Source organism: Panthera uncia (genome assembly GCF_023721935.1).
Source record: "Panthera uncia isolate 11264 chromosome B3 unlocalized genomic scaffold, Puncia_PCG_1.0 HiC_scaffold_1, whole genome shotgun sequence".
In the NCBI taxonomy this organism is placed as follows: Eukaryota; Metazoa; Chordata; class Mammalia; order Carnivora; family Felidae; genus Panthera; species Panthera uncia.
The window spans coordinates 12210662-12231091 of record NW_026057582.1 but is presented as its reverse complement, the minus strand read 5'-3'; the positions used below and the strand labels follow the sequence as shown (position 1 = coordinate 12231091).

The 20430-nt window shown below is 49.7% G+C and overlaps 1 protein-coding gene across 2 annotated transcripts in view; it reads right to left on the bottom strand.

Annotated features, from left to right (window-relative positions):
* Positions 1-20172, bottom strand: part of CCDC88C (coiled-coil domain containing 88C) — a 129218-nt gene extending 109046 nt beyond the window's left edge. Inside the window, exons 1-3 of one of the 2 annotated variants that reach the window (XM_049612305.1) lie at positions 19958-20172; positions 19117-19217; positions 12019-12127 (exon numbers count right to left, since the gene is read on the bottom strand). In XM_049612305.1, coding sequence (XP_049468262.1) covers positions 12019-12127; positions 19117-19217; positions 19958-20017 — 270 coding nt within the window. In that variant the 5' untranslated portion in view covers positions 20018-20172. Of the gene's footprint in view, positions 1-12018; positions 12128-13767; positions 14006-19116; positions 19218-19957 lie in introns of those variants that run through there. The other variant, XM_049612308.1, reaches the window with a different exon arrangement.
* Positions 20173-20430: the final 258 nt, after the last annotated feature.

Sequence of the window (20430 nt, the reverse complement as noted above, 5' to 3'; positions counted from 1 at the left end):
ATCTGGGTGACTCAGTGGTTAAGCTCCTCTGACTTTGGCTCAGGTCATGATCTCATGGTTCAGTTCGTGAGTTTGAGCCCCTCGAGCCTCTCCCTCGGATTCTGTGTCTCTCTCTCCCTCTGCCCCTCCCCTGCTTGTGCTCCCTTGCTCTCTCTCAAAAATTAACATTAAATGTACATATATGCACATATATGTACACACACACGGACCTGTCTTCCAATTAGTCTAGAAAGAAGCAACAGGTCAGGGAACTCTGTAGGACTATTTTCGCCTAGAGATAGGATCCTGGGTCCAAGCCCAGCACAGTAATGAACTCCCTGAATGCCAGGACTTACTTTCTGAATTTACTTACTCCAGACTCACTCCAGAGTGAGTCGTTGTCTGTTCTGTTGTTTCGTATCTTGTCTCTAACACACGCTGAAATGTTTCCATGCTGATGGGGTGAGACACAAAGATGTAGTGCCTACTTTTAAGGTGTTTCACTGCTGGTGGCAGATAAAATCATGAGATAATATGTGTAATAGGCCTAAGACACTCCACACCATGAGCACACAGTAAACTTTTTAAAAAGCTCATATAGGAGAAAAATATGTACGGCAAATCAAGCACATACGTGCATGCTCATTGGACTAACCCAAACCAATCACAGTGAACCTCTTGGAAGGGCCCGTCCATAAGCCACCCACTAAGAAATCAACGAAGCACACCCAGAGGGGCAGACCTGCCCACGATACCCTCTGCTCCACCAGTGCGCATCTTATCCTCACGGCTGGCAGGGAACCTGCACAAGGCCCTCATTCAACCCTCCTCATAGTCTCTGAGGCAGGCGCTATTCATATCCTCGTTTTCAGATAAACACTCTCAGAGATGAAGCTGCCCGAGGTCACCAATCTGAGCGGTGAGCTTGCAGGATCCCGCGCCTCTGCAGACAGAGGCTTACAGTTCCTTTTTGTGCTGTGTTTGGCCCCTTCATACTGACCAAATGCCAGGTCAGCCTGGGAGAGGAGCCACTGCCATGAGCATTCACAGACTCAAGAAACTTGGCACTATTTCACCTGAGCCTCATGACAACCTGCAATATGGTATTACCCACACTTTACAGGGGAGGTTCAATGATCCAGCCTAAGTCACATCGGTAGGAACAGGGACACACAAGTTTCTAGACCCTTGAAAGAATAACATGACCCAACCTGACAAAGCAGTGGAGTTTGCCCTTATTTCTGCCCCCGGCCCCCCAGCTTCCATCTGGTTCTTCCCCCTCTGGCTTCACCTTCCTGGCCTTCGCCCCACAGAGCTCGCTCATCCATTCCACGGGCCAGTGGCTAACATCCTGCCCCCAGCTGAGAAAGCAAACCCGACTACCCCCTCCCAGCCAACGGAAGTGTGCCACCGTACGACGTTTCTGGACACCCTGCTTTCAAGCTCCATTTTCCTTTCCAACTGATACGAACTCTTGAACTGGGCCAGAAGTGGCAACAGTTTTACTAGCAGTTGCTCGTAAACTTTCAACAGAGCAACCTGCAGTTGTATCATATGAGGACAGTAAAATTAATTAATACACATCAGGGACGGTTGTGTTTGGTAGCTTCAATAAAATAATCAATGAGATAAGTCATCAGAAGCAGCTCAACCCGTCAGGCCTACGTTAGCAGGCTTTTTCTCTCCTTTTCCCTATCGGCATCATGTAATCACCCCCTTTTCTCCTTTCTCATAAAAACCCCTTACTTTCCCCACACAGTAACCCCACTCTCTGGTTACTCGGTCATGTTTGGTGCTCCCTGAATTGCGATTCTGAGACCCTGAGTGAAGGGCTTGTTCTTTTCAGTTTTGCCTCCTTTTCTAGGTGGACAGAAGCAATGGGAGGCTCCCCCGATCCCCCCGAAGCTGCGTTTGCCCCATCAGTATAGGGTCAGAGCATGGCCCTATACTTCGAACACCTCCCTCCCCCCTTTAACCTCTTGAGAAACCTAAATCCCAAGCCAGTGGAAACCTTGCAGGGTGTAGCTGGCACAGCCCTTCCAAAACCTCCACCTTCCATCAACATACCACCAACAAACTCAGAACTGGGGGCCTCTTCAACACCTCCATCAACCTTGCTGAACCCACCGATTTAAGAGCACTTCCTCATCCTCCTTGGTCTTCCTCCTCAATACCAGAAAAACGACTGCAATTCTATCTTAAGATTAAGGACCAAGGCCCTGAATCTGTGGCCAAGTAGGAGAAAAACTCTGCCTTTCCAGAAAGAAAGGCTGAATAAGGAAAACTGCTATTAGCCCTGGACGTGAGCCACGCGGGCGGCTTTACGGAGGGGCGAAGCCTGCCCGGGCAAGTTCTTCAGGGACTCCTCCTGACAAAGGAGTTGTAACGTCCCACATGCTGATCTCGGCACCAAACACCAAAACCCAAGGCAAGGGAGAGACCCTTCTTTTTTTCTCAAACCTTGAGAAATCCACTTCCCTCCTTTTCGTCACAAAGGGCATCGGTGCCTCTAACCGCTTCCTACGTCTCTGGTGCCTAGTGCACTACGAAAGTTGTTTCTACCACCTTCATTCACCCAGCAGTGCTGGATCCTCAACACTCCCGGCTCCGCTCTGAATGTGTGAGCAACAAGAGCTAACTGAAAAGGACGCCAACTCGCTCCACCTACAAGCAGCATGGCCCATCCTCGGCATCGGAGAGCTTCGCGGCCTGGCTTAGCCAATATTCTGCTGGAAGCACAAATTCAGACCACCTGCCCGGTGGTGGGGTGACCCCCCCCCCCCGCCCCCAGCCAAGCTTCCACCCCCCGCTCCATTCTGTGCCCAGACCTTCGGAGAAGGGCTCACAAAAAGACCCTTCTTAAACGAATGGCCACTGGCTATGAGAAAACTTGAGCTAAAAGTGGAGAAGGAAATTCATGGCGAGAGAACATGTATCAGAAACAGGATTCAGGAAAGAAGGGCCGTTCAGAAGGAGAGGAGCCGGGACAAAGTTCGGATTCACAGAAGCAGAGGTTTGAGTGGGTCCCTTGGGCCAATGCTGTACCAGGTTTTTGGGCTCCATGCTGTGAACAGTCCAAAGCCAGCTGGCAGCCCAAGGGGCCTTGGGTGGCACCCTCAGCACCTGGGAGGGAAGGTGTGGCAGCTCAGGGACAGGAGGCAAAGCCCCAACAGTTCAAGGTCTGGACTCAAGGCCAGGAGGGGGAGCCCACGCAGACCAGAAAGGATGGTGTCTATACACATACTCCCCCGCCTCCTCTGTCTTTGTGTGTGTGTGTGTGTGTGTCTCTCTCTCTCCCCTCCTCGCCTTCAGCCTCCATGGCCTGGCCAAATTCCAGCTCCACTAATTACATCAGACCCACCTTTCACCCCTCCCCACCCTCTGCAATTAACCCCGATTCTCTGCTTCCTGCTGCTCTGGGGGTGCAGGATGAAGTCTGAGGCCAGCTGTTCCCTCCATCCCACCCACCGCCCAACCCCGGAACTGCTGGCCTCACAAGGTGCCTGAAGCAATCCAGTCCCTTCCTCTGGGGCTCCAGGCTGGTGTGAAATCTAGTTTTCAACACGGGAGAGCCTCAGGAAGCAGCGCTCCCAGCCTGGCCCACCACGCAAAGCTTCTGAGCTCAGGATCCACCTCACTCTGGTGTCAGTGCAGATCCTGGTGGCCCTGCCAACCTTTATAAAACAGACTCTCTACCTACAGCAAGCTATCTCCCTACACAATGGACTACAGAAGGCTTCTTAGAAAGGCATTTCAGGGGCGCCTGGGTGGCTCAGTCGGTTAAGCGTCCGACTTCGGCTCAGGTCACAATCTCGCGGTCCGTGGGTTCAAGCCCCGCGTCGGGCTCTGGGCTGATGGCTCAGAGCCTGGAGCCTGCTTCAGATTCTGTGTTTCCCTCTCTCTCTGCCCCTCCCCCGTTCATGCTGTGTCTCTCTCTGTCTGAAAAATAAATAAACGTTAAAAAAAAAATTAAAAAAAAAAAAAAAAAGGCATTTCACCAAGCAACCAACGACCAAGAAACCCTGCAGCTCTTCAGGGCTGTTTCCATATCTTATTTGCTGAGCCTCCCTTCTCTAATCTGTAAAATGGGGACAGCAATTTCCTCCCCACTATGCCAGGGCCTGGCTCATAGGAAGCACGGTTATCTTCTTCTAGCCTTCTGACGGGGGTAAAAACTAAGTCTCGAAGTTCCTGCTTGCTATTTCATATGCCTCAACAGCATTTCTTCTAAAACAAAAAAGGAGAAAAAAACAAATAAATCAAGTTCAACTGACACTTAGTCTCCCATTTTGCGGAAACAAAACCTGCCTCTTGGTAGATTTGGGACTGCAAAGCACATGACCCTGGGTCTTCAGCCCCATCTGCCCCACCCTGGTCAGCAGGACAGGAAGGGTCACAGGTCAGGAGTAAATACCTTCTGTTTAGTGTAGAAAAACAGAATTCTAGTGGCCCTGAAAGCTGCCCCCCTCCAGCTGACTCAGAGTCACGGCCACCCCATCGGGCGGGTCCTGAACCCCAGGACCCTGGTGGGAGTGAGGGTCAGATCTGCTGCAGCTCTCAGTGGTCCTGGGTCTGGTAATGTATTTTGCCCTCCCCTCAGAAGCTCGCTCCAGGTGGGGCACCAAGCACGCTGCTATCCATAGCCCCATATGGGCAACACCCCACGGAGTCTCTCAGAATTCGTCCCCTCGCCCCTGCCTTGGTCCAGACCCCCATGATCTGCCCTGACTCCCCACTCCCTCTGACACCAATCTGTTCTTCATGCTGGTGCCAGCATTGCCTTTTTTAAACTTTCCCTTTTAAAAACTCTCCAAAGATTCCCAAGTCCTTTAGGATGAAGTTCAAATTCATTAGCATGGCATCCACTTCCCTGAAACCTCCTCATCTTTCCAGGCTCCCCCCATCACCACCCGCAAAGACACCCAACCTCTAGCCACCTTGAAGTGATTCAATCAGTCCTCAGACTGTCTTATGTCTCCACAGCTTTGCAGGTGCTTTTCCTCTCCCAGGACACCCCCTTCCACGCACCCCATTTTCAGCCAGCCTAGCTCCCTGCCAATCCTCCAAGACTCAGGACAAGTGTCACGCCCTACAGAAAGCTCCCCCAGGCTGGGGAACTCCCTCCTGTGCCCTGTGGCCTCTCTTCCGCCCACTGGAGGTGGGCACCTCAGGTCTGGAGAAAGGCTTTAACAACAAGAAAGAGAAAGGAACCAGGCAACCCCTGGCGAGTGACACCCTCCCCTCTGGGCCCCCAGGGCTTCCTCAGCCCACATTTCATCACTGCACTAGAGACAATGAGGGACAGGAAGTGAGATGAAGGAAAGAGGAAAGGAGGGGTCCGTGCAGACCACCGCCCCTCTCAGGCTCACTTCCCAACACAGCCTGGAAGGTTCCCTCTTGCACTTTAAACTGACCTCGAATAGTAACAGGGAAGTAGGCAAGCTCCCGGGTCAAGCCCATTAACAGAAAAAGAGCTCCTACCCCTGACTGGGGACAGGACACAGGGGCCTCTCTAATGAAGCCCTCCCAGGCCTGGGGCTGCACCGCACAGCTCACGACCACATTCGGTCACCACACCACAATTGCCGGAAGGCTGTCCTGCTGGAGATTCCAGACCAGCATCCACTAATACTCCAACACAAGGAAACGTGCCCAGGCACACAGTAAAAATCTCAGACCTTCATCCACATGGCAGAGACACAGAAATCTTCATTATTCATTCAGCAGCGATATGAAACCCTGCACATCTTAATACGCAAAGGGCGCCAACGGGCAATCCGGCCAGAAAAACAAGGCAATTCTGGCAGTGAGCAACCGGAGTCCTCAAAGTATTCATGCCCTCTGACCCAGCAATTCCATACCACGAATTTATCCCAAGGAAATGAAAACATTTGTTGAAAGGCTCAAGTACCCAGTATGTTCATGGTTGTATTGTTTATAATTCTGAGACAGAAATAACTCCGTACCAGCGACAATGGTGGAGCCATCAAGTGCCATGTAGACATTAAAATTCATGTAATGAAAGAACATTTAGTGACGTGGGAAAATGCTCACTGCACAGTAAGTGAAAAGAAAGGTTACAAATAGCATAGAGGATATAATCCACACTGTGAAACCCATGTACACACAGACGCAGAGATGGAAGGCACAAACACCAAAACGTTAACCACAGCAGCTCTAAGTGGCATGATCATGGGTGAACCTACTTTTCCTGATTTCTCCCCATCTGCGATCAGAAATTTTTATAATAAAAAATGTTACTTTTAACGTCTTCAAAACGTAAATATAAACTACGAAATCAAGAACATCCCCCCTCCAGAGCGCCTGGGTGGCTCAGTCAGTTAAGCGCCCAACTTCAGCTCGGGTCATGATCTCACGGTTCACGAGTTCAGGCCCCGCATGGGGCTCTATGCTGACAGCTCAGAGCCTGGGGCCTGCTTGAGATTCTGTGTCTCCTTCGCTCTCTTCCCCTCCCCCACTTGTGCTGTCTCTCAAAAATAAATAAATGTAAAAAAAGAAAAAAAAATTTTTTTTAAAAGAATATCCCCCCTCCGTCTCCTGTGAAGCCTCACAGCCCCCCTCTATAAAATCAAAAGTGGAGAAGATAAGTACTCCCCCGCAAATCTGATACAATGTATTTTTCACAAAGCAAATTCTGCCAGTACTGGTACTGTAGAAAAGGCCTGTGTGGACCCTAAGCTCCCCTGAGCACTGTCCCTATCCATCAAAGCAGGTCACACCCACCTAAGGAGGCTTTGCTTGAACTAAACACTAAACGCTACAGACCACATGAATTCTCGAGAGGGACCTATGAAGTTTACTATGTTCCCACCAATGATTATCAAACGTACATTTCCTTCTATTCTTACTTTTGATAAAAGTCTTTCCTTTCTCCAACTGAGGGAACACACTTCTAGAGATACTTCTAATTTTAACTAGCCAGCCCATGCTTATCAAATACAACCACTACAGGAAACAGACAGATAGCAAAAACTGGCTGAGTGGGGAAAAGGTACAGACGGTACATGAAGTTTTATCTAAAGGTACCACAAAAAACAACATATATGCAAACATACACATAAACATATATACACATAAGAGTGTAAAGCCATGAAATGGACACCCACCAAATTAACAATGGGGTCGTCTCCAGGGAGGGAGGGAAGGAGAACTGGACTCACTAGAGGCATCCTAGGGACTTCTATCAGAGAAATGTAGGGGGGGCGGGGAACCTAAAGCAGATATGAACAATACTCACACGTTCACATTTATTTTTAACAGAGACACAAGGGTGCATTATGACCATCTGTACTACTTTTGTTTTTCAAGGCAATAAAGGAAAGAGACTACAAAAGATAAAAGGCAACCCCAGATTCTTTACTCTGCTTTTCTTCTGAGATAAAGAACAATATTCTGGGTTGGTTCTGGTCTTCTGAGCATGGTGAGAGACGAGAGCTCAGAAGAGCCAAGTTCGAGGAACTCCTAAAACAGAGCTTCCTTGAGGTGACCTGTCAGATGTCTCCGGCCACTGCGTGACTGTGGAATCTGAGGCCCATGAGGGTCCATCCACTTCTTGACAGATGAGAACTCAGGCGGCCCAGAGAGGGAACGCAGACTATTCCGGCACATGATCAGTTAAGGTGAGAAGCTCAAAGAAACTCCGCAAATTTCTCATTTCAGGGTAAGTTCTGCAGGTGGGTCCCTACATCCACCTGAGGGTCCCGATTTCAGGACAGAGATCTGTATGTGTACCTGACAACAAAGATCAACACACAGTGAATTTATCCAAGCCTCTGTTTGAAATGCTTCCCAGCAGCATAAAGCCAAAAAAAGCCTCAGAAACTTCACATGACAAGTAGGCCCTGACTGTCAAGAGGCAGAACAAGGGTGCAGGTATCCAGGGCAGGCAATGGCAATGGGACACTCACGTACAAACCCAAAGAACAAACACACAGCCACTGCTGCACCAGGGATTTCTGCTTATACTAGCCATATTTTCCTACTGGCTCCACTATCAAATGAACATGCATTTAACATAAACACTCAAGAATCTGAATATAAAAAAGAACCATTCTATAAATCCAAACTTTAACTTAAAAAAGACTCAGATGAAGAAGGGCTTGAGCACTGAAACAAGCATCACATGATGCCGGGCTCAAAGCTGGCCAGCCAGGTGGCCGGAAGCAGCGTGCAGTTCGGGTCTAAGCTTGCCTTTCCTCCAAGACTCAGCACATGTCCTGTCTGCGGAGACTCATCCTGGAGCAGGTACCTCCACCTTGGACTGCTAGCCTTTTCTTCTGCAAAAGCCAGAGACTGAACCAGGCACTCTCTTCTCTGCCTCACTGTCCCAGGACACATGAGATGTGCCTCTGTACGTGATGGACAGGAGTCACCTGGGGACACCTGGCTGAAGATGCCTCTTCTGGACATCACTAGAAACGCTCTAACCCTTGGTTCCCGTGAGAATGTGCATCAGAATCACCTGGAGGGCTTGTTAAGACAGACTGTGGGGCTGGGGAGGTCTGCAGAAGGGCCTGAGGATCCCCACTTCTACTAAGTTCCTAGGCCATGTCAATGCCATTGGCCTGGGGACCACACTTTGAGAAAGCCCAGTGATTCCCAATTCTGCTGGAAGGATGGCAAGACTAACAGCTGGAGAACTTCTAAAATGCAGAATCTAGGCCCCAACAGCAGAGAAGTCCAAGCGGCAGGTCAGAAGGCAGCCTGAGATCTGGCTGACACACCAATGGTCAGACTGAGACTGGCCATGCTTATTTTTACCCACCGTCTATGTTCTGCCCCAGCAAAAGGTCAAGGATCGTTGTCTCCGAAGGTTTTCAGAGCCAAAACTTGAGTTTCCTTGTGACAGAAGCCCACGCTATTCAAGAGAGGTCCCCATCTTTTCTAACTGTCCCTGTCCCATGGTGCCTCTGAAAAGAAGGGGACCGCCAAAGGCAGAACCACTGCTTGGCAAACAACACTCAAGGCTGGCTTCTGTGACCTCAATGTCTCAGAAAAGCCACAGGCAAGACTCAATGTCTCAAGTCTACTGAAAAGCCACAGCCAAGTGGGAGTCCCACTCCCTTGGGGGCAGCCTCTCACCCTTCTAGGCCACCCTTGTAACAATAAGGAATGACATTTGTCTTGCTTCATCCTGAGCCCTCACAACCTGCCAGGCCACTTTCACAAAGGGACTCGGGCAGTACTTCTCTTGGAAACTTTTCTTGAGTGACCTTTTATAATAATGACCAATTATGTCTACACTTGAATGTCAGGTGGAAGGAAAAAAGGCAGGATATGCAATTGTATATATGGCATGACCACAACCATGTAAAACAAAAACTATTCATGCAAACACTGGAAGGAAACAGTAAAAACGTTAACAGGGATTGTCTTTAGGTGGTGGGATTGTGGGTGTTCTTTTCTTCTTGCTACTTATTTTCCAAGTTGTTTACAAAGAGCACATATTACTTACAGAACTAGAGCTTAATTTTACAATAAGTCGGAAGGAAAAAATATACACAACTGCCCACATCTAACGTGTGCCAGCCCAGGGAGCAAATGGCCTGCTAGTCTTCTCCACGTAAGCAGGACTGTGGCTCTGAGGCCTTGAGCAAGTGCCTTCAGCAAATATTCACTCTGGACTGGGCTGCTAATGCACACCAGCATTGCCCTCGAAGGGTTAACAGTGCAGAAGCAGAACAAGGATGCAGGGTCCTCCCTTCTACCTCTGAGACTTCCTGGGCCCTGAGCACGGACTAGACATCTTTTCCTCCCAGTTTCTCACCTTCTGGAACTTGACACAGAGCAGCAATCCGCCTCCAAACGGACACTGTCTCAAATAAGCATCAAACTCCCTTTGGTTGGACTGTCAGGAGCCACTGCTCACCATCAGCATGTGACCTCCTGGACCAGCAAGAGCAGAGGACAGCCCCTGCACGGCCATCACCTCCACTTGAGAGCTTCATCACTGCCACCAACCAGGGAGAGGGTACCACCTCCCTGCCATACCTCGGGCCTGAGACACACCTGTCAACTTATCGACAGGGCTGTTAGTCCTGGCCAGCCTTGCACACCGGTTCTGAATTTCGGGATCTCTTCTGTTCATATCCTCTCCAGTTCTGATTCATCTAAACCTTAGTGAAACAAACCTTCATTTGAGCAGCTGCAGAAAATGTGGACCCTGACAGATCGAGGACAGACCTGTCTCGTGCCTCCATGTCTTCCTCTACCTCTACACCCCTCCCCTTTCTCTCTTTCCCATGACCTTCCAAACTTGGAAACTCAATCACCTACCAAGACTCCACTCAGGTGCCCCCTCCTCCAAGAAGCCTTCCCCCTCTCCAACCCTGCAGCATGGGTTAGAGATCTTGTCTCTCCCAACTATCTGCACCATCCACTTCTGGCACTTAGCACACACCATTGAAGGCACCTGCAGACAGGGATCAAGCCCTGAGTACATGCTGAACAGCCCCTTCCACGCCCAGACTCAAGTTCACTGGCAGGCCAATCACCTTTACCCAACTTCCCCTGCCTGTGGCCGTCTCCAGGGGAACACTCGCTGAGTATTTCCTGCCTGCCTGCAGCATGCCCGGCCCCGAGTGTGGCACCCCTCAGATGAGGAAACAAACCCACTTCACCCCACAGATCCAGCTGGCTCAGGCCCTCTCCTCAGCACAGCTGGCATCTACCTGGGACTAATAGGGCAGGGCTGGACCTAAGTCTCCCAGAAGCTGCTCAGAGAGTCCAAGGTGCTGGTCCATGGAATGAGCTCAGGTGGCTTGTGGAATTGGCTGCTCAGGGAAAGTGTCCTAGCACCGAAGCCTTCTCTCACACACCCCGATCTCAATGAGAGGGTGGAAACAATCATCTCGGAAAACCCCGGACACAGTCCACTCCCTCCCTCTCCCATCTGTTCCCAAATTTGTACTGAGTCAGAAGAAGGGCCCCTGCAGCCACCACAGCCCTCAGCAGGAGCTGGCCCTGCATGAGGCCTCAGCTCACCTCAGAGCCAGCAACCACTGCACCACACAGGACAGAGAGGGAGCCTACCTCATGTCTGCAGGGATCTCTCCACTCTAAAGATGCCCCTGAACCCCAGCACCAAGACGGAGTTACAGTCTAGAAAGTGGATGCTAGGAACAGGTCTCAGAGGCAGAGTCTGCCCAAGCAATCAGGGAAGCCCCAGCATGAATTCTGGAAAAGATTTGTTCTTGAGCAGTCGTTCTCAAATGGTGTTCCCTGGGGTCCTGGGAACCCACAGAGATCCCCAGAGGGAGAGAGGGGAGCTGAGTAGAGACCACTAGGACCCGTCAAGTCAATCAGAGTCACTAGGGCTTCACTTGGGGCTTCAGGAAAAATGCACAGAGGGAAGAATTCTTGTTTCACTGCTATGAAGTTGGAAAACCAGGGTTCTGAGACACACAGTTTAAATCCATTTACAAGCAATATCAAAGACTCTCACCTGACCTTCCCAAGGCTGGGATGGGGATTTTAACAGGCCTTCCCCGGCAGGCCCCCTTGCCCAACCCATCACCTATCTGCCAGATACAGGGAGACCCTAACAAACGGACACTCCACACCATGAATCCCTGTCTGCAAGCTGGGGGCTCAAGCATAACCCTTCTGTGGTCCCCCCCCACCCCGACCCTTGCAGTTGCTCCTGAACAAACACTCACTGAGCTGTGGGTGACACCACGTCAGGGTGCCCCCGCCCCGCCCCCCGGAGCCAGTCTCCGTTCAGCTGCATGCTTGAGGCTGCGGCTATGAATGGAGGGCCATCTCTGGGAACCCCCACCACACCACATACGATGCTGGGCACACAGCTCAAAGGACGTTCACCAGACAAAGTAATCCAACATCAGACCCTTCTCATGACACCCCCAAAAAATACAAAAGTGAAAACACACCAAGCGTTAGCGAGTAGATGCCTAACCATGAACACCATTTCCTCTCAGCTTCCTGTGGGGAAACCGCCTGAGTGACGAGACTGCCAGATGCACAGCAGAACCCTGGGGGGACAGAGTTCCTGGCCCTTACCTGGTAGTAGGTCTTAATGTTTCTCACCAAGATGGTCAAGTTCTGAATGCGGAGGTTCACATCGTTGTTAACGTGCTTGTTGATGCGCTGATTTGTTGGTCTGGGGTCACTAGAGAAGGAAGAGGAGAATGGAAACTGCGTATCGCATCATCTGCCACGCACCCCCATTCCCAGGCAAGAGTGAACCTCCCGTCCTCCCCTCCAGCCTCGGTTACTATGCAGCTATGACTGTGGATTGAGTCAAATCCTTATTCTGCTACTGCCAATCCCCGGATCTTGGGCGGGGGCGCCCCATCACCTCCCTGCTTCCCCATCTCGCAGCACCTAGCCCATCACAGGCCCGGAGTCAATGCTATTTCTCCTTATTCTGCTACTGCCAAGTCCCAGACCTTGGGGGCGGGGGGGCGGGCATCACCTCCCTGCTTCCCCATCCCCCGGCTGGAGTCAATGCTATTTCCATCCCTACTGCTGGCAACACCCATAATCCACCACCAAATGCCAGTGCAGACCCAAAAGGTTATACTGTATAAAAACCAATAACCCATCCCAAGATTTCAAGATTAAAAAGGTTAAGGGGCGCCTGGGTGGTTCAGTCAGTTAAGTGTCCAACTCTCGGCTTTGGCTCAGGTCATGATCTCACGGTTTCATGACTTCCAGCCCTGTGTCAGGCTCTGCATTGACAGTGGGGAGCCTGCTTGGGATTCCCTCTCTCTCTACCCGCCCCCCACGCTGTCTCTGTCTCTCAAAATAAACAGACTTAAACAAAAAAAATAAAATGTTCAAGTCTGAACAGACCAAAATATACTAAATACCAAGAAAGGAAAGGAAAGAAATGTTGTTTTCTGACAATAAATCAAAATTATTAAAGTTCCATCTCCCCCTCCCCCACCCCGTCAACCAGATTGGTCTAGGCTGGTCCTGCCAGTGATTGACATTTCAGGGACACAACTCTACCCCCGAAAAACCCGAGTCTGTGACAGGGCATGACGTACATATACCCTATGAGAAAGGCTAAGAGCAGAGATATAAATAATTCATGTGGGAAACCCCCAAAGCGTCATTTATTTTCCAATCTCAGGCAAAAGTCAGGTCCAGCTGCGATGAAACTAGAAATCTGAATCAAGTGATTTATCATTCCTCTCATCTACGTCCAGAACATTTTTCAAAAATGTTTCTTATGTGAAGAGAACAGAGTCAGGAAAAGAAATTCAGCTTCCGCCTCCCCAGGTAGCACGCGATGCTTTCCACAACAAAGCCCTCCCTCCCAGGTGCCTGTCCCATCCTCCACAAAGAGAGCTAACTGAAATGAGGGCTGTTTTCAGGGCTTCATCATCTGTCATCCTGGCTCCGTGATAAGGGTGCTGAACCTCCCCGGGGTGGTGTGAAGGCAGAGTCAGCCTCTTCCTCAGTAATCGGCCCACAAGGAGACAGGAGCACAGGAATGGGGGTTGGGGGGGGGGGGGAGAGTTAAGGAAATCAACCTCAATGCCACTCGACTCATCCCAAAGCCAACTAACACAAAACTGACCAAAAAAAATTTACAAATAGAAATCTTTTCAAATGTCATTGGAAGTATAATTTTTTCTTAATAACATGAGCTGTTTGGAATTCAGCCGTTAAACATTTGACATATACACCATGAGTCCCTACCCTGTTTCATGTGTACGCAAACCCCTTTACGCATTACATGTTGTCAGCCATGGATTTTGTTTGAACACCCTGTATCCCCTAAAATAATCACATGGGTACCTTGGGTCAACCAGGGAATCTCTTTTCAACTGTCATGTGACAACATGTCTTATTTTCCCCACAGGGTAATGGAGCCTGGCCAAGCCATTTGCACGTTAGGTTTCTCTTGGAGCCATTCATTACTGAGAAAACAAAGGTTAACAGTTCAGTGGAAATTAATTTAGGAATAGAGGCGGCATTCAGAACTTAAACCACAAAGGCATTGTTAGCTACAGAAGTATACCTGACATTACAAATAATTTATCTCAAAGGCTCACTTCTCCTTTGCTTAGGTATCTCAAGAGATGAGAAACAAGTTCATAATGTGACTAAAGTACTTCTTAAATCTGAACTTAGAGAACACGCAGGACTTTTTCTGTTTTGCTACTGCGGTCCCAGCTTTGAGTCAGAGGGCCTCGGCACGCGTGGTGGAACACACATTCACTGCGTGAGCAAAGGCACAACGCACAAGGGATGCGGGGGCGGTGGGGACCTGGGTGCCCCTCAGATAACAGCAGGGAAGCCTCTGACCATCTCGGCTTTTGTTCTCCCAGTTCAGCTAAGAGAAACAACACTACAAAAGAGCCTCATTCGATGCTTACCATATGAGTAATTAGACTCATTATCACCATCATTAGTACTCCCATCTTCTAACTGAGGCTCTCAGGGTAGAGAAACAACTGGAAACAAAAGTCAACTAGGGTTAAGTAAGGCTCATCCTCACTCTCCCAGCACTGAGTAACCTCCACCTTTCTATGCTGCAGGAAATGGGTCAGAAGACACAGACTCCAGTCCAGGGTGCAGGACTGGCCAAGGTTCTCTGGGCCCCAGGGTGCTCATCTGCAAAATGACTGTAGGATCCTTCCAACCGAGACTGTCATTCTGTGAAGGCCAGGTCGCACTGGCCACACTTGGTCCTAGATCCCAGAAAGAGGACATCATATAACCATTGCACCAACTGCACATCCCCAAAAGCCATCATTAACAACAAGATCTTCTTTCCACAATATCAAGATGTCAGAGGGCAGGAGAGAGGCACTGGGAGTGCAAACATCTGGTAGTGTGTCCCATCTCAGAGAGTTCCAAGTCCAAAGTGTGGGGCCCCCAGGGCCTCCTTCTCATAAAAACTTCTAACTAGGAAAAAGGAAATCAACTTGCCCTAGAATTTTAAAGAGTTATGATTTAGGTTTATAGCAATCTTGCCCCCCTCCTTTTTGAAAGCCAGCCCCCAACTTTGGTTATATTCCAAAGGCTTCCAAAATTTAAACCTGAGTCAAGAAATGTATTGACACAGAACAGATGTCCACAATATATCACAGGTTTAAAAAAAGGATGTTAAAAAAACAACAGCATGAGCCCAAGTTTGCATAAAAATACATTAAGGAACATATACCTATTTACTATAGACATTCAGAAGACACAGATTAGCATTGCTACCTCTTTGTGGCAAAATTATAGGTAATTTTATTTTGCTCACCATTTCTTATTCTCCTGCAACGAATGTAAACTTTTGGTGTAATTAAATATATTTTTTTTCAACTTGAGAGACAGCAAGCAAGTGAGTGAGGCACAGAGACAGAGAGGGAGAGAGAGAATCCCAAGCAGGTTCTGCACTGTCAATGCAGAGCCTGACCCAGGGCTTAAACCCAGAAACCGTGAGATCATAACTGAGCTAAAGAGTCAGATGCTTAACTGACTGAGGTGCCCCCTTGGTGTTATTTTTAAGGACTCAAAGCCCCCACGTCATACTCTGTAGCCAAAAAAGGAAATCACTTAAGTTCACAAGTAAAAATTTTTGCGCCAACACTTTCCTGCCAACACAAACTCATTCAACAACAAATATTTGCCCTTATGTCCTCAGCTTTCACAGATACCGAATAGGAATAGAACTCCTCTTCCAGCACACTAGGGGAAAAAAAATTATCCTTCAAATGCCTTTTAGAAACTTAGGCCTGAGGAGGTTTCTAACCCCTGAAAAAGATCCTGAATTTTGCAGTGAGCACCAGGGGTAAAGAAGGGAGTCTGAATAAAGCAAATAGTGCTGGACTTCCCACAGGCCTTGCAAGGGCACAGGCTCTCAGTCCCAATCCCAAGTTCCCAACTGCACTCAACAGCCACAGCCTCAAATCAGAAGGTGTCTGCTCTCAGAAGTACAGATGCACGCCGGAGCAGGCACAGGGGTGCACGCACGAACGTGGCCCAGGTCTCACTCCCAACAATGATGGATGTTTCTTGGGCATTTTCTATACACATCATCTTATTCAATCCTCCCAAGTTTATAAAATACAATCCCCTTATTACTGATAGCGAAGTTGAGGCTTAGAGAATGTAAGTAATTTGCCCAAGGTGGCTGAACTAGTAAGTGGCAGAGAAGGGAACGTGAACTTGGTCCCTGAAAACATCAGGCAGACAAGTGCTTAAATACTTTTGCTACGAGACAGCGAGAAACGTGTCCAAAGTGAATCAGAAATCTTGTTTTCCCTTGGGTACCAGCAGATCACCCAGAAAGACTGCATTTATAGAGGCACTATTCAGCAGGGTGCCCCGTGCATCTTGTTCCAAGCCACTCAATGCCTTTCACTCAAGAATTCTCCTAGACCTGGGCCTCCCCTGAAAGCTGAGCCCACAGGGCTTTCCTGCTTCCAGGCACTGATGTCACCGTGAGGCCAGGGCCAAGAGACTACTACTGTGGCCTTCTTCAGTTGCCGGAGACAAAGCCTAGGTGCAGCCACGTGACCCCCGCCGGCATCCATATGGCTCTGAAGTGTTAGGTAACATGCCTCTTATCTGAGCTCCAGCAACCCACTGAGCACACTGCTCTCTACAATTTTCCCAGGTCCTACCAACTTGGGGAGAATTTACCAAAATAGGCAAGTAGCACACAGTTGGAGCTATCAGCATAGGAGATAAGGCAGAATCGCCTTATCACTTACCTGCTAGATAGCCTGACATTTCTCCATTTGGCACAAGTGAACACCAAGGCTTACAGACAGTGTCAAATATGGGGCTTGGACTCGGGTCCCAGCATCCAGCTGTGCCCTAGCGCTTGCTGAGAGAGGACCAAGGCTAAGAGCTACGCAGTAATCTAGGAGACTAACAACGTAGAAGAAGGTATACTGGAAAAACTCCTAAGGGGCACCTCAAATCCGTTCTGGATTAAGATGGCACATATATAATTGATATTAATACCTGTTAAGTGGCAAGCACTGTGCTAATCGCTAACACATCATCCCTTTTAATCCTCACAACCATCGCTTAAAGGAGGCAATTTACTTCCCATTCTACAGATGAGCAAACTGAAGTGTTGAGCGGTATGTGCCCAGCCTCACTTGGCGAGTGTAAGCTAACCTAGGGTTCAAACCCTGGCTGGCTACCTAGGCTGTCAACACTAGGGCTGGAACACTTTTTTTTTTTTTTCAGTTGAGGTAATTACATAGAGCGAAATGCACAGATCGTAAGTTACAGCTTGATGAGTTCTGAAAAATGAAATGTCCTTCATTTCATGATCAACGTCCTGATCAATGTACACATCAGTATTACCGTCCCTAAAAGTTCACCTGTGTTTCCTTTCCAGACGATCCCCACCCACCTCCAGGTGCAAACAACGTTCTGATTGCTATCACCTGGAACAGGGTCATTCTGTAAACGGTGTGCTGCTGAAGCCATTCACTCCTTGATTTCCTTGTTCAGAAAGCCATCCAAACAGCTTCCTGGTGTCCTTTCCTCTGTTCCTGACCCTGACCAGAAGGCACCAGAAACACTGCTTGAGGCCATAAGAGCTGCCAGGACTTATCAGCTCCCATTTCTAGAATGATTATCTCCGCATATCACAGAGGAGAGACCATGTAAAATTGTCAAGGGAAGTGGAGAAGCCCTTCAAACTGAATTTAGCCACAGGGCCAAGTGTGAACAAGTGATGAGCTGGCATTTCTCAAAGGAATGGTCCAACAGGCTCTCCTGATTTACAAGCAAGTGGTAAACGCTTCAGGAATTCCAAAGGTCAGGGAAGAAAGAGAAACAGTCCCAGGGCTTTTGTTCTCCCCTCCGCCTGGGTGTAAAAACTGAATGAAAAGGCTGGGGATACTGCTGTTTTTAATTAAACAGTCTTGGGCTTGGGTAAGGACACACTGGTCACCGGACCAATGGAATCCAGTAACTTTCGGGGTCCACCAAAATGGGGGTAGAGTTGCCAGAACTTAAATATGATGCTTGACAACCCCAGGAAAACTCGTTTTCATCAATGTTCTCAGACAAGAGCTGCCGAAGTGGCAACAGATTTGTCTTTTTAGAATCTAACCAAACACAAGATTGGTAAGATTAAGAAACAGGCAAACTCAAGTGTCTCTCACACAACATGACACCCAATGACTTACTAAAAGAAGGAGTGTTGCCAGGGAATTTTAAAAAACAGGCCTTTTTAGGTAGATCTATTTAAACCACTTTCTGAATATGCCCAAGCTAAGTGCTCCTCCTGTGTGGGCCGCAAAGCTGATTCTCATTAGCTAATGGCTTCATGTTCAAGTATGACAACTTGCTTAGTTGCAGGTGAGTAGGTGAGCACAAGGGGCCGATCCACACAGAACATTAGAATGTTTTATTTTGCTTCCAGCGCTTGTGAATCATACTGACACTCAGTTCCAATGTGTTCTCTGCACTTTCTGGGTTAAAAACAGAACGCAGTGGAGAGCCAACACCTACGAGTGGCAGGCTGTCAATCAAACAGGCTCTGCAGAATTCAGCAACAGGAAAGGATGTGGTCAGACATATATGCTAACAAGTGTAACTTCCACCAAGACCCTGTTTAAGCTGCGAGTGCTTCAAGACAAACAGTACCACAGCACTGAGACTCCCAGGGCCTCTCTTAACACAGTGACTTCAAATCCAATACAGGGGAAAGGCCTTAACCAATTGCACTTGCTTCGGGGCAACTGAAAACAAGATGAAATGGAAAGCTCAGAAACACAGGCATCCCAACCTACAGTGGAACTTTATAGTCCGTCACAGATGCTCTGGGTCCACCCTAGACACTTCCTGTAACCAGACTCTCCGTTACAGTTCCTTGCCCCCAAAAAGGGTTTTGTTTTTTTTTTATTTCAGAGTTCAAACCTCAAGCATCTGAGTTTGAAGTCAATTGTGCTATCTAGACCAAGAGGATGATAGTCGTTCAATTTCAAATTTGCCAAACAAGCTGCCAACCTGCTGTCCTGGAATTCTCCATATCCCCAAGGGAAAGAAGTCACCTTCATACTATACTGCAATACCAGGGACCCTGCCTGCAAAGAACCCTCCTGTTTCAACTTCATGTTCCATTTCTACAACCTTAAACGTTCTGAAGCATCAATTTTTCCTTTCTCCTTGTAGATAACTTACATTTGCAACATGATTTGGTTCAAAAAGATGCCATCCGCTAAATCCATGTACATTGTCAGGTTGTCCTGGTTGCCGCTTCCAAATGAGCCAAAAGTTTTCACCTGCCGGGAAAGGGGCGTAAAGAGAAAGGCAGGAAAAGTCACCCCCAAGCGCACAGTCTAAAGCTCTCTCGGGTAAAGGCGAGCAGGGACGGTGTAGGAAAAGGGGGTCACCCACACCCACTCACCCTTCAGCAGGCACCAAGCCCACCCTTTTCTAGGGCCTCTACCCGCTCCTCGTGCCAGGCAACAGAAGCCAGAGAGGAGGAAAACTTCCTCCCCGCTTTTCTCCAGCGTTCCAGGGCGGAGGGGGAAGGAAAAAAAAAAAAAAAAACCCAAAAGGGAGTTTTCAATAAATTTCTCACGTCTCAAATCTACTGGAAAGGACTGCGCCGACCCCAGCCTGTAAACGTTCTCACTCGGAAACCCCCAATCCCCACCGCCATCCACCCGGCCTCAGGGATTCAGAAACTACACGAGGATATTTTTGGAGAGTGGGTCCTTTACTCGAGTGATCAAGCCATGGGTGGCCCAGGTGACTACTCAGACCTTGTCCACTCCAGGGACACAGCCCAGCGCCCGAGTGGGAACAGGTGTACCCGCTCAGACCCCGGTCGGAACAGGCGCAACGGCTCCCAAGTTGGAAATGCCTCCGGACCCCGGGGCTCAGACCCCGACCCTGGCCAGGAGCACTTACTGAGTCCCTCGCGTTCCGGAAGCTACCCCGTACCCCGGGAAGAGAGAACGTACCGCTACCGCCGGTGCACCGACAATAAGGCAAGGAGCTAGTTGGGAGCACTCACCCAGGTCACCAGCGGGCTCTGCAGGAAGAGCTCCATGAGCTCCGAGACGGTCACGTCCATGCTGAGGCTGTGCCCGCCGGCTCCACGCCCCGGTCCCCCGCGCCGCGGCACAAAGCGGCTCTGGCAGCAATCGGCGGGCGCGGGGCTGCGGCGGCTCGCGCCCGGGAGACAAAGGCGGGGCGCGAGCCCACGTTCCGCGGCTACGGCGGCCCCGCGCCCCGCCCGGGGCTGGGGGAAGGGGAGGGCCCGCCACTCGGGGAGGAACAATGCGGGCGGCAGCCCCGCCCCTCAGCAGCCCCTGGCAGCCGGGGCGCCGCCTCGCGGTGCCGGAGCCGGGATCCCGGACGCTGGCGCTGCTGCGCTGGGAGCAGGGAGGGGGCGAAGGCCCGCACGTGTGCGGGGGGAGGGGGCGTCCGCGCGGTAGGCGGGGCTGCCCCCACGTGGGGCCGCAGCCACGCACCCACGCTGAGCGC